Raw genomic sequence first — 13,355 nt, 5'->3', positions numbered from 1 at the left:
GAGATGTTACTAAGGCGGGGAGTAGCAAACGCCGATCAGGATTTTTTTTCAGGTTTTATCCCGTGGACAAAAAAAGTGCCAATGACAGATAATTTGGCTGTGGTTGACACATGGGACCTGGGGAACCGCCAGCTCAGCCGATGCCTGACCACAGCACGTCAGGCTGACGCTGCTCCTGTCCCACTTGTGCCCGGCATCCTGGCTCCAGATCCTGCACAGGGGCTTGCACATCTGATGCCGGAGCACTGTGTGCCAGGAAAGCCCAGGCTCCTGCAGAGCTCACTATTATTATTTTTAAAGCTAGGAGCGAGCTGCTTGTTCCCCATCTCCACGCATAGCACAACAGCCAGAAGGAACTCCTCTCTGGTGCGTGCGTGAACCGAAAGCCGATGGGATTTGTCTCTTGGACCAGGAAGCCTGGGGATCCCACTGGTACCTCCAAGCACCCCCCAAGTAAAACCCACGCTCGGTGCTGCCTGCAGAAGCGTGGAAATGGTCTCCATAACCACCCATTTGGACTCTGCACAGGTCCTAGACACCAGAGAATCTCACGGACCGCTTTCTCCGCCTCTCACGCACATGGAGACACTCGCTGCCGGTCAGTTCCTCAGCTGGCTCTACTCACCACATCTCCACCAGTTGCAAAGGCACTCATCTGCTCCGGGACCCGGTTTCTTCTCTACAGCTCCACCATCAATGACTGCCGTGGGGTCACCAGCAGCACCAGCGGGGTCTGTGCAGCTCCCTCCCCGTCTTGGCATGTTCATGTCGTGTGTTTGGACGTCTAAGACTGACACGCGTGGGGACAGACATTAAATGCCGAAGCATTTCCCTCTGGCAGGTGATTGCTTCCGTCAGACCTTTGCCACCTCCCGGCATCGCTTTCCCAAAGTGGAAACTTTTGATGGGAAAGGTCTACGGGAAGTTACTGAAAAAGTCTGTGCTAATAAAGTCCGAGCACTTTGTTTAAATGTTATTGCTACAGCAACATAACATACATTGAAACAAAATGCTTCGGTGAAAAACTCGGACAATTTGGGACAGAATGGAATTCTGAAATCTCGGCATTTCTCTTGGGAGGCGCTTCTCATTTTTTTCCCCATTAACTCCGTGGCATGGCTACAACTGGTGGGAAATGGTTAGCCAGCTTTGATCCGGCATGGGATGAGGCATCGGCTTAGCATCCAATCCACCAAGGCTTTGCCCTTCGCAATGCCACTAACCCCCCTCGAAGGCTGCAGCTCCGAGGGGAGCGATGCCTTTGCATGGGCTGGAGGAAGCCAAACCTCCCCAAGAAGGCTCCGTTTCGGTTACCTGCCGTGGGACCATCCATCCCTGAGACCCTCCGCTCATCTTTAACAGTGAGGATAACCACAGCAACTCTCCAAGAGTTCCAGGCAGTGTCTGCATCCCTGGAAATGTTTAAATCATTAAATTATAGCCCAAGGATGGGATCTTTTTTGCAGAAATCCGGCTCTAGGAATTAATTCGGAGAAGTCCTGAGGAGTAGGATAGACATAAAGCTAGGCTCAGTAGTCACATTTATGTAGCCACAGAAGTCTCTGGCTTTTTAATTAGTGATCGCAACATAGGATCCAAAAGGAAGAGGCCATATAGTCCTGTAATGTGCATTACTGTTTTAATATCACTGTTCTTCTTGTTGCACCCCAAGCAATAATCATTTAAGCTACAGTTCATCTTGCAAACACGGCAGCAATGCTGTTACATTAAGTGTGAACGTACTTTGTCACTTAGGATTTATCTTTGTTACCCATTTTGCCACCAGCATAAGCATTTAAAAACTCTGCTTATTATTCACGATTAGAAGTGGAGCCGCTGGAAGAGGAGAACATCCTGGCTATTTGCCGGTTTGCCGTGTTTTAGGAAAGCCAAGCAAACTTACTCTGATTCCTGGGGTTTCTTTATTTGCTGCTGTCTGGGGTTTTGGCAGCCACGAGGAATTCACAGAAATATTCCTGCATCTTGAAAGCTTCAGATCTGCTGCAATGACGATCCATTTAATCCAAAATCTTACGTTTACTGCAGGTTATTTTCTCATTTAATGTATCTCAGTGGTCCCAGGGCCCAGAGACCATCCCCGCTCTTGGCTTGGCTGCTGCCAGCCCAACTCCAGTGCTGATGAGCTCTTTCTGAAGCTGGTCCAGATGCTCACAACCTTGATTTGGTGGAACAAGCCGATATTCAGCTCCAGCACACCCTGGAGCTGTAGGGTCTGGCTGTAGGTTGGGGCGGTTGATGGGGATGTTTAGGGATGGATCCATGGAAAGGGTGGCTTTGGAGGAGAGATTTGGATGGGTTTATCCTTCATTTACCCACCAGCAGTGATTTGTCTCACTGCAAAACCTTCTCCCACCCAGCTGATGCAGCAACAGAAAATACGGGTAGGACCCAGGAGTAACTAGAAGTAACACGACAAAACCAGTTCATACTGGGTCAGCTTTTCAGCGGTAGATGTCACAAACCAGGTTATTGTTTCTCCCTGTGCTAACACCAAAATAACCCAAAGCAACGTCTGGTGATTGTCCGAAGGACTAAACAGGGGGTTTATATATTTCTAATTTATAGCCCTACGCAAACATCCAGGAATGACCCCCTTGTCCATCACAAGACATTTTGGAGATGCAATGGGCGATCTGCCCTCCCTCACCAGAGGTTTTATGAGCAGGTTAGACAAACTGCCCCAGGAAGGGTGCTGGTGCGGTCGGTCCTGCTTTGGGGCAGAAGGATGGATCAGGTGATGCCCCACATCACGCGTAACGCTGCTTGGTAGGTCACGTCATCTACTTTTTGTGGCACTACAGAAAAGATCAGGTGTGGGGACACCGTTGTCCCCTGGGCAGGGGAGCCAGCCTGGGTGTGCCACACCGGGGAGCTGCACCAGAAATGGGCTTTGGGGGGCAAATAAAACACAAGGGGTTATGAAAAAGGAAAGCAAGCGTCATGGATCGACTCAGTGCCATTAAGGACGTGGGTCACTCTCCACCACCTGACCGTGGCTATGCCTAATTTACCAACGCGGATGTTGCTTATGATGGCTGAGACCTCGACTGCAGGTAGAAGAGCAGAAAAAGTGAGCTTTTGGGCAAATTGAGTTTAACTCATATAAAATGCTTTGCATGGACTTTGAGGTTAATGTCTAGCTTCTAGGAGATGCAAGAGGAGATGATCCCGAAAGCCACGGCCCCACCTTCTTCCACCTCCTTTTCATATTTATTTCGCAGCTCGGCTGCGTTGCAGTGAGCTCCGAGCACACACACGCGGTCACGGATGGCATTTTTCATGACTACTTCTTCAAAAGTGGGAACCGTTTCATCTCTAATTTTCTGGCCGGAGCCCGATGACGCACAGGCACAAACCGCTCACCTCCAGTGACATGCATGGCTTCCCAGGCCAATGCACACATTTCAATTAGCCAAAAATTAATTGGCTTGGGCTAGAGAAGGGTTTTCCAGAGGAGACTTCTTAGAAAAACTGCTTTTTTAAAGTTTTTTTTTTTAAAAGGAGGTCGAACGCGGTAAAAGGCAGAAGTGGTTTGCGAGCCCTCATTGCTGCTGCCTGCTGTAGTGTTGGGTGAAATGGATGTGATAAACGGGGGATTCTCCAACAGACCCCCAGGTCCAGCCATGGTAGGACATAAATAGATGGGCAATTCCTCTAGGACAGAGGCTGAGGAGCAGGGGAGCGGCTGGCTGGGAGGCAGAGCCAGGAGATCCAGCCCAATCCATCACCCATGGACCTCCGAGCCCTTTACACTGCTCCCATGGGCTTCATCCTCACCCCCATGAGAAGTGATGGGGAGACGGACCAACTTCAACCGGAGCCGCAACACTGTGCAGGATCCAACCCGGTGCCCGGAGCGTGGGATGAGCCATTGCCACAGAGGGAAGGATCAGTCCCTCTGCTACATTTCCAAGCAGACACCATTAAGGGATTTTTCCCCTCCCCGCCCCATATCTTCCTTTTTTCCATCCTAAACAGAAGAAGGGTCTCTCCCATACCAGCACAAGTGATAGCGCGTACCCACAAAAAGATGGGGAAATGTCAAGCTTTAAACATTTATTACTCAGATGATGCATTTTATAGCATACAGTGGGTCTGGATGTTCTATAAACAAAGACTGAATTGCCACAAAGAGTTATTAGCTCCCTTGTTTTAACAGTCTCTGAAATGCTGAAAACGATGAGTTCATGTTTTCTCTAGTATGAATATCTAGTCTTTATTCTCCCCAAAACCTTCTTCCTTTTTTTTTAATTTTTTTAAATTTGTTTTTAAAGCGCTTAGTTTAACAAATATGATTAAATTAAAAATGTCGCTTTTTCAAATGCAAATAAATACATTAAAAAAAAAATAATGAATTACTAGCGTTCAACTCCGTGTTCTGCAGGACACCGCAGCTCCCTTGGCTATTGACAGTGGACTTCGCAACCCTTAGTGTCATTTCTCCTGAAAAAATACTAAAAGTAGCACTGGGACTGGCTAATAGCTAACACCAAAAGAGCAAAGTTAGTGTAAAGCCATAAAAAATCCGGGGTGGGGGGTGGGGGGGGGAAATCGTGTTTAAGATTTTGAGAGACTTCCAAGTGAGGGATGTTATAAAAATAAGCATGAAAATAAATCATAAGTTATTCTGACAAGTTTTCCTTCAAAGCCATCAATCATGCTAAGAATAGATACTAATTAATCTCCTCTGGGGAAGAGGGGAACTAAGCAAATCGCTTACTTTTCCCTTTTCTTCCCCATTTTTGTTTCACCTCCATATACATGAGACTTCTCCAAAGAGGGGTGAAATCCCTCTTGGGAAACCGAGCAAATCACTTGGCGGGTAGCAAAAAAACTCAGTTTTGAAAGAATTTCACCGTGAATGTGGTGAATTAGATGCTGGGGAGTCTGGCAGGGAGCTGGCAAACCTGCTCTGCATCCGAGGAGGACCGGCACAGCGGTGGTGCAGAGCATCACTCCTCGGCAGATGCTTCAGACACTCGCCTTTACACCAGCCCAAGGTTTGGCCCCACACATATTTGGCCCAAGGAGGTTATTTTCCCCTTTGCTGATGTAGCCGTATGGGGAAAATATATTAAAACCCCCAAGTGGATAGTTTTATTGAGCAGCGAAGATCAAATCTGGCTAACTCGGGGAGATGTAGCCAGTGGCTTCACACCTTCAAAAATGCACATTGTAGAATTACACTCTTTGGCGACTGTTTCTAAAGAAAGCCAAAAAAAGAGAAGAAAATACTCGATGACATCCCTAGGTGCTCTCACCAGGAATCCCCAAAATGTCCCAGTGCTGTCCCCCATCCTGCCCCATCAAATGACCTCCTGGTACCTCTTTTCCCAACACAGTACCGTGGTTAATGATGCCACGTGCCCACCGACCTCCTATTGATAGACTTCAGGAAGATACCATTGGCAGCACATAATTTTGGGGAAAAAAACCCCGTTTTGGGTCAACATTTTGATTCTCATATCAACGGAGCAACTGACGTACCAAAGCGGTTAATGGCTGGATGAATGTACATTAATAGCGGAGACAAACAGCAAGACATTAAAAACCCGACAGATTTCACATAAAAGTTCTTCGGTGGGAGAAATCCTGGTGTTGGAGGGGAAAAGTCAAGGGCAAAGCCTGGTTGGTGGGGGTTGCAGGATTGCACCCCAATGGGAAAATTGAATAAAGCCTCATGGCTGGTAGGGGTAGGGAAATGCTTAAGCACAAACACTGCCACGTGGCTTACACTTTGCCTCTGAATGCCTCCTGATGCACTGATGGGTAAAAATTCACATTTTTAGAAGCAATATCTCCAATTCTCTGGGTTTTTCTTTCTTTTTTTTTTTTTTTTTTTCTTCTTTTTCACTACAACCCGAGAGTGAATTCTGGGGGAAAGGGAAAGGAGATGATGCAGGGGCCGGAGCAGTGGTGTGGATTGCTGCCGGCAGGATCCCTGGCACCCTGACCGATCAGGCTGTGCCTCCGTTAGAGGACTTTTCTGTTCTTTTGAAAAAAAAAAATCAAGACCAAACTCATTTTCAGGTCTTCTCCCAGAAGACTAATGCTGTGCCTGGGCATGCTGCAATGGGTGCTAAATCCCCTTCTCCTCTGCTCCCTGAGAAATCAGGGAGCAGGAAAAGCCAAGAGCAACGGGCGCAACCCTGAGCCTTGTAATACTGATGGGCTTTGCTGCCTTAATCAAGTTCAGCTGCTCATTAATACTATCAAACCCCATTGCTACTAACAAAGCTGACCCAAAGCAAGGCGCCGTCACCATGCGAAGCTCCCAGGCTTCAATCCACGAGGCAGAAATTAATTTTCCTAGACAAGTCCAGCGCAGTCAGCAATAATTTTGCTGCTTTCTGGGTAGACGGGAAAATTGAAGCTCCTGTTTCCAGCTTGCTCCTCTTGCTCCATGTGCGGATTAGAAACCGCATCAGCAGCCAACCAGAAGAAAATTCAAATAATATTGAACCGCAGCATCAGGACTCTTGTCTCCTGCAATGCATTTTCTGCTGAAAATTCCTGCCCTTTGTATTTTTGCAGCGAAAGCTTCCTCCCCATCGCGGACAGACCAACACATTCATAAGGCACCCGAGAACATACTGCACATCCAAAGAGGTTGGGGTGAAATCTCTCTTCTCTACAAGCCACCAGAAATTCAACGTTTTGCTTGGAAAAATGGGTTTGAACTGCTGAGATGAGACCCAGCTTGCCTGGTCTGGGATCCATGCATGCCGGTACTGCGGCATAAATGCTCTTCTTATCACTGGGAAAGTAAACTGAAAAATGGGATGACAACAGGACGGGCTGCCGGCATCATGCCTTCCTTGGCTCCTCTTCCACTGTGCAGATGGGATGGGGCAGCTCGCACCCCCATTAGGCTTCACCGAAATAAGAACCAGAAGTGATTTAGCAGGTAAAAGCATCGCTAGCAAGCAAATGAGACCACCAAGTCTTGTTCATGATTCGGGGAGCGATGCAATGGTGTGGTGCGTCCCTCCATACCAGCCTCCTAAGCCTCCGGGCATTTCCTCGCCCACGTGGCATCTCGGCATCACCGCCCCTGCAGCCGCTCTCTCCCTCAGGATGCTCCAGCATGGAGCAACCTGGGGATCCCAGAGCAACCCAGGGATCCCTGAGCAAACTCTCCTCCGCTGAACACGTCACCCATCCCTTGAGGACACGGTGCCACTTACACCAACCACAGGACAGAGCCGCTCCTGCACACCGCACACCTAGAAACACTGGATAGCAAATTCAGCTAGTTAGACGCCAGGCTCAAAACCTCTATTTTTGGCTTTTCCTATTTTTTCCTCTTCTTTTTTTCCTCCTTTTTGCTATTCACATCTTGTCTTCTCTTTCCCAGTCTCCAAAGAAGAACATCAAACCTTCATTTCTCCCTCGCCCTGTACATTATTAGGCCCGACTATAACAGGCCTGGATTTAAATGTATAATTACAACCATGACAGTAATTACAATAAAGCACTCCTTCAATGGAAACGAAAAAAATTATTACAAAAAAGATAGATGGGTTATAGTGGCTGAGGGATAACGGCGACTTGAACAGCAAGAGCCACAGAATCCCCTGTTTCTTAGAGCTCCCAGCTCAGAGGACATGTTTCTCAATCCATCGAGGAGTTTACTGGCAAGACGATGGTGGCTATGTTACTTCTGCAGTGGCTTTTGGACTCCTTTAAAATACTCCTTCTGCTTCAGCATCTTCACGTAAACCATTAGTCAGCTCGCGGGAAGGCGTTGCTATCCCCGTCTCCGAGCTGCTCGCAATTGTCCGTTCAACGATACAATAAAATAAGAAGAAAATACAAACGCTCGAGAAAAAGAAAACCCAGTGCAAATAAGAAAGTCATCCCGCTCTCCGATCTGCTTTCGAAGGGGTGGCGAATAGGGGGGACACACAGAAAGTCGAAGACAAGGAGGGGGGGGGGAACCTAACGCAAGCCCCGCTCGACAAAAGCCATCAATTATGAGCGTCTGGTGTAGTGTGTGTCTGGCTTTGTCCTCCCGAGACATCTGCTGCCTGCTGTCTCCTGCCAGTTGGCCGGGGCAAGGCAGGAGGACGGCGTGAAAACAATACTAGCCCCCACTTGGATTCAGGGGTTTTTTTGTTTGTTTGTTTTTTTTCTTTCTTCCAAATTCTCCATCTTCTTTCGAAAGCCAAACAATAACCCGGCGGGATGCGTTGCTGCTGCTTGAGCAATGTGTTCAGAAAAAGAAACCCCTAAAACAAAACCACGGCGGGGAAGAGGGGTGGCACTTGGCGACGCAGCTGAAAAAGAAACATGCTTCTCCCTCCCCACCCCACGAACGTATTCTCGAGCATGCTGGGGTTTGGTCTGCTGGGGGATTTAAATCGGAAAAGCTCTTGCTGGATCCCGTCAAGGTGCATGTCTTCTTCTCGTCCCTTCCCACCCCACCTTGCCCTGCCCCTCAAGCCGTCAGTTTTTGGATGGTCTTGTTGTAGTACTGCGTGATGGTGGGCGTCAGGGGGTTCCAGTTGTTGGCGTGCAGCTCGATGACCTCCAGCAGCAGGGACCGCGTCAGCATGGACTCGGAGGGACACAGCATCTTGTCGCGTGCTATCGCCAACAGCTCCGTCATCATCTCGGGCAGCTGCTCCTCCAGCAGCCGGCCGGTGCTCTGCAGCTGTCAGAAGAAGAAGGGGTCAACCATGGCATATTGATCCTTATGGGTCCCTTCCAACTTCAGATATTCTATGATTCTATCATTCTATGATATTAAAACACCTCGCTGGCTTTTACTGACAACCTCCATCCCTCCAGTTCTCCCCTGCTCGGTGCGGCAGGGCGAACAGGCAAGGTTAAAGGCGTCGTGGTTTTTGAAAATCAAAACCACCCGGCAGCAGGCTCCAAGAGCCGAACACGAAGGGCGAGGTTTTCAAAAGCATCCGTGCCGGGCTGCTGGAGGAGCGAATGGTTCAGCTCCCACTGACTTCAAAGGCGGCAAAGCTGGATTGCTTTGGAAAAAAAAAAAAAAAAAAAAAAAATCCCACCTAAAAATCATCCTATTGTCAAAACAAAGTGCAGGCTGTGATGTGGTATTCCTGCCTTCTACCTGGCCCTTCATTTACTCGCTGATTCACAGCTGTCAGTGACTCCCAGTCATTAATTGGAATAAGCAGAGCCCTCCTGTATGCATAACAAATCCTGCCCTGCCGAGATCTGCATTAATACCCGTCGTGCTGCTTCTCTGAGGACAGCCAAGGGTTTTTTTTAAACAATTGCTTCTTGGAGAGCCTCCATGGAGCAGCATAAGCCCTAGGTGGTCCCACAGAGGAGAAGGTCCAAGCTTGGAGTGGACAGCGATGAGTCCATCATCATGGAAGGCTCGTGGGGCTTGAATGCAGAGCTTCCCAAAGTCCTAACCTTAAAAATTCAAACTCCTCCTTGGTTGCCTGTTGCTTTGCTGAATTTCAACCATTCAGGCTGCAATTTCAACCGCTCTCTGCAAGGAAAGCATCCATCCCCACAGGCCAATCACTTCCCCAAAGCGAAACTAATGAAACTCTGCTATATTTGTACCAGCATTTCTCCGCAAAGCTGCTGCTGAGCACAGCAAACCTCTCCGTGTGAGCCACAGGGCAGCTTTTGCTCCAATACAGGTGTTTTTGTGCTTAAAAAATAAATGCAGGGTGAGATTTGAAGGAACCAGGATGATATAATTTTGTGATGGGGCCCAGCTACCAAACTTTTTGCATCTATTTACATGCATCAAAAGTCCAGTGATAGAGTCTCAAGGGCCATCTCTTATCTCATGGTCATGTCTTTTATTTATTCCGCTCTGGTGAGAGCCCACCTGCAGTACTGCGTCCAGCTCCCAACATGAGAAGGACACGGACCTGTTGGAGCGGGTCCAGAAGAGGACACGAAGATGATCAGGGGGCTGAAGCACCTCTCCTGTGAGGACAGGCTGAGAGAGTTGGGGTTGTTCAGCCTGGAGAAGAGAAGGCTCCAGGGAGACCTTATTGCAGGCTTTCAATACTTAAAGGGGCTTAGAAGAAAGATGGGGACAGAGTTTTTAGTAGGGTCTGTAGCGATAGGACAAGGGGTAATGGCTTCAAACTAAAAGAGGGGAGATTCAGACTAGACAGAAGGAAGAAATGTTTTTCGATGAGGGTGGTGAGGCACTGGAAGAGGTTTCCCAGAGAGGTGGTAGATGCCCCGTCCTTGGGAACGTTCCAGGTCAGGTTGGACGGGGCTCTGAGAAACCTGATCTAGTGGAAGATGTCCCTGCTCATGGCAGGGGGAGTTGGATGAGGTGACCTTCAAAGTTCCCTTCCAACCCAAACTATTCTATGGTTCTATAATGCAAAGAGGCAACATGGCTGTTTGGGTTTGGAAACATCTAATAGTTGCTTGGCACGTGCATAGCCAAGGACAGAAGGGGCAAAGCAATGAGAACCAGGGTGGGTGGTGCAGGTGCTTCCCTACCTCCATGGAGCAGCAAAGCACAGCGTCTTCCTTCACATCCTGAGATTGCAACAACTGCAAAAGAGAGAAGAGAGAGGCAGTGAGAAATGCATGACCTCCTCCTCCTCCTCCCTTATGACCTTTCTTCCATCTTTTCGTCCGGCTTGGCTTTTGCCACTTCCAGGACAGGAAGAGGGGAGGAAAGAGATTATCGACACAAAAAATTTAGATCAACAGTGATAAAATGCAGGGTAAAGGGCATCACCAGCATATCCACTGCAGAGAGAGAGCAAGTGGGGCAGAATACAGAGAAACTAGATTAACAACTTTCAAAATAGATTTTATTTAGGTTACCTTGCTTTTTTTTATCTTACGGCAGGCAATGAGAAAATGCACTCCTTCCACGTACACAGCGACTAAATACAACCATCAGACGACAACATTCGAGCAGCACGGCCCTGGGAGCGGCTGTTTGGAAGGGAAGGGCTCTGCCCAAGAGGCAGCCACCCACCACCAAACCTCTCTGTCCTTGTGGGGACACTTCTAACAGCCACAAAATTACCCGATGGGAGAGCGTTACATCCAATACACCGTAATTAATACGGCTCCTTCTAGACTGATGATACAGTGGTGCAAGTGCAATGGGTTGCAGCGAAACTACAGTGTCTTAGGTGCACCAACTCCAACCCTGCTCTGCTCTCCATGAACTTTGTATTACAAACATGAGCTTGTAAGCACAAGCAACTTTCAAGAGAGATCCAAAATGTTCCTGTGCGTGGCATGGGATGGTGAAGGAAGATGCTTGCCCCTCTCCGTTCAGACTCGGGGCGTGCAGTGAGGGTCAACAGCTCTACCTGGCAACGGCAAAGTGTAGGAGCTCAGCACGTCTCACCCCACAAACCTTGAAACCACAAGCAAGGACCCTTGAAACCAGATCAAAAATACACATTTTTCTTTGTTTTCATCTTTATGACGACTTTGCCACGCACACAAAGATGCTGTTTCAGGTATTTTGCTAAAACCACAAGACAAAGCACAGTTGTTCTAGATGTTTTTCAAGTAGATAAAATACTGAGATTCTCAATCAGCCAACAAAGTGAGCTGAAGCATCATGAAAAACACTGTACCATGAGGTGGCTGATAAAATTACAAATGCTGGCAATAATTGAAGCTATGACCACTTCCACTCCGGCACTTTGGGTTGAACAAACCCTGCTGGCCCTGAGCTAATCCCTGTGCACAGTGGGGAGCTGAGTGCCTGCACTGGACACTGAGAAAAAGGAGAAAAATTGGGAAAACTGGCTTCATTAGTATCTGAAATTCAGCAGGGAAAGGCAAACGTTGGAAAAGTGGTTGGACTCATTAAAACTGCCCATATAAAAATTGCCTAGCATAACTAAATGTGCTCCAAAGTCCCATCCTTTAGTTAAAATCACAATTCTGATTCTCAGCCTTATCATCCCTCCTTCCCATTCATTTTTTCATGTTTCCTTTCCTTTACAAATAAATGCTTATTTGTTTAGCACCTCCACAACTGCTGGAAAATAGCTAGGAAAAAAAGGGGTAATTCAAGGAATTATTATTGCTCTCAAAGTTTTGTCTTCACCCTCTTCTGTTTTCAGCAGACAGAAGTTTGTTTGCTTTGAAGACGATGTTTACAGCATCTCAATGAGCATGTGGTCCATCGGTTTTTATCTCGCATTAGCCAGAGGTTCAGCCGGGGTTTTGGAGATACGCAACAGTTCCCCCCCTCCCCAGTTTATCTTTCTGCTGAGCTGTTTGGAAAATGTTAGTTAAGCCCAAGCCGCATGCTCTGAGATAAGTTCTCACAAACAGTTCACAGATTCTTCGCAAAAAACCCATGAGATTATTTTAAACCCAAAAACAACAAAGAAAAAAATATCAATTAGGGGGAAACATAAACAGGCAGTAGTCCAGAAATTCACTCCTAGGGTATTTAGCTCGAAAGCTTGGCATGAAGCAGGGCTGCAAATTAAATGTATATTCACCTTTCCTATTTTTGCTATTCTTTAGTGAAGAACATAATGTGAAAATTAAAGGAAGAAAAGTGGAGTTAGGATTGATCAGGAAGGACCTATCATGGCCCAATTCCAGCCCTTCCTCTGCTGTGGTCTCCTCGATGATCCTGCTCTCTGCCAGGGATATGTGGTCAGGGAATGGCTGCAACTTCACTTGGGCTTTCCTTGCCCCATCTTCCCACCTGCAGAGTTGGGAGACGCTTCCCTACCTCAAAAGGTGGTTGTGAGGATGAGTATGTCACTGTCAATGCTCGGATATTTGGCTAATGAGGAATAGTCTTACCTACCTATGATGAAACCGTGACTATATCCTACCCCCAGACTTGGGAAGCCACCCTCTGCCTTCACGCTGCCCTCCTGGACCTCATCTGACGTGACTTGGCTGAACAAGTAGAATTCAGGAGCTCCCCCTTGTCCACTGAGGGACCATATTCTCCCCCTCGTCCATCCAGGGACCTCTCCTCCTCGTCCACTGAGATGCCATGCGCTCCACCTCATCCATCCAAGCACCACACGCTCCACTGCTCCATCGAGGCACCGTGTGCTCCACTGCTCCATCAAGGCACCAAGAGATAACCAGTCCCAAGGGCCACAGTTCAACCTCTGCTTGTGATATGTGGGCTGGGGAGGTCCACATCCTGCCCACCAAATCCAGGCTTGACCCTGTGCAGCAGATCTGTTGGTGCTCTGGGAACCAGAGTCCAAGTCCATGCCCACAGACAGTTGTCAGCCACCTGCATCAGCGCAACGATCCGAAGGCAGGAGGATCAGAAAGACGTCACTGTTCCTCTGCATGTTCTTGATCATAACTATGTTTCTAGGATGCTGGAGGAGGGCTCTGGAGCTTCCCCGGGG

At 48.1% G+C, this 13,355-nt stretch overlaps 1 protein-coding gene across 4 annotated transcripts in view; it reads right to left on the bottom strand.

The window, feature by feature from the left end:
* Positions 1–5,817: 5,817 nt before the first annotated feature.
* The window catches only part of CTIF (cap binding complex dependent translation initiation factor), a 141,604-nt gene continuing 134,066 nt past the window's right edge, over positions 5,818–13,355 (bottom strand). For all 4 annotated transcript variants that reach the window (XM_049794680.1, XM_049794681.1, XM_049794682.1 and 1 more), the window contains 2 exons: positions 10,483–10,536; positions 5,818–8,677 (listed from right to left, as the gene is read on the bottom strand). In XM_049794680.1, coding sequence (XP_049650637.1) covers positions 8,462–8,677; positions 10,483–10,536 — 270 coding nt within the window. In that variant the 3' untranslated portion in view covers positions 5,818–8,461. The remainder of the gene's footprint in view (positions 8,678–10,482; positions 10,537–13,355) is intronic.

The sequence above is a fragment of the Accipiter gentilis genome, chromosome Z (genome assembly GCF_929443795.1).
Source record: "Accipiter gentilis chromosome Z, bAccGen1.1, whole genome shotgun sequence".
Taxonomy (NCBI): domain Eukaryota; kingdom Metazoa; phylum Chordata; class Aves; order Accipitriformes; family Accipitridae; genus Astur; species Astur gentilis.
Note: the sequence above shows the minus strand (reverse complement) of the source record. Positions and strands in the feature narration are given on the sequence as shown.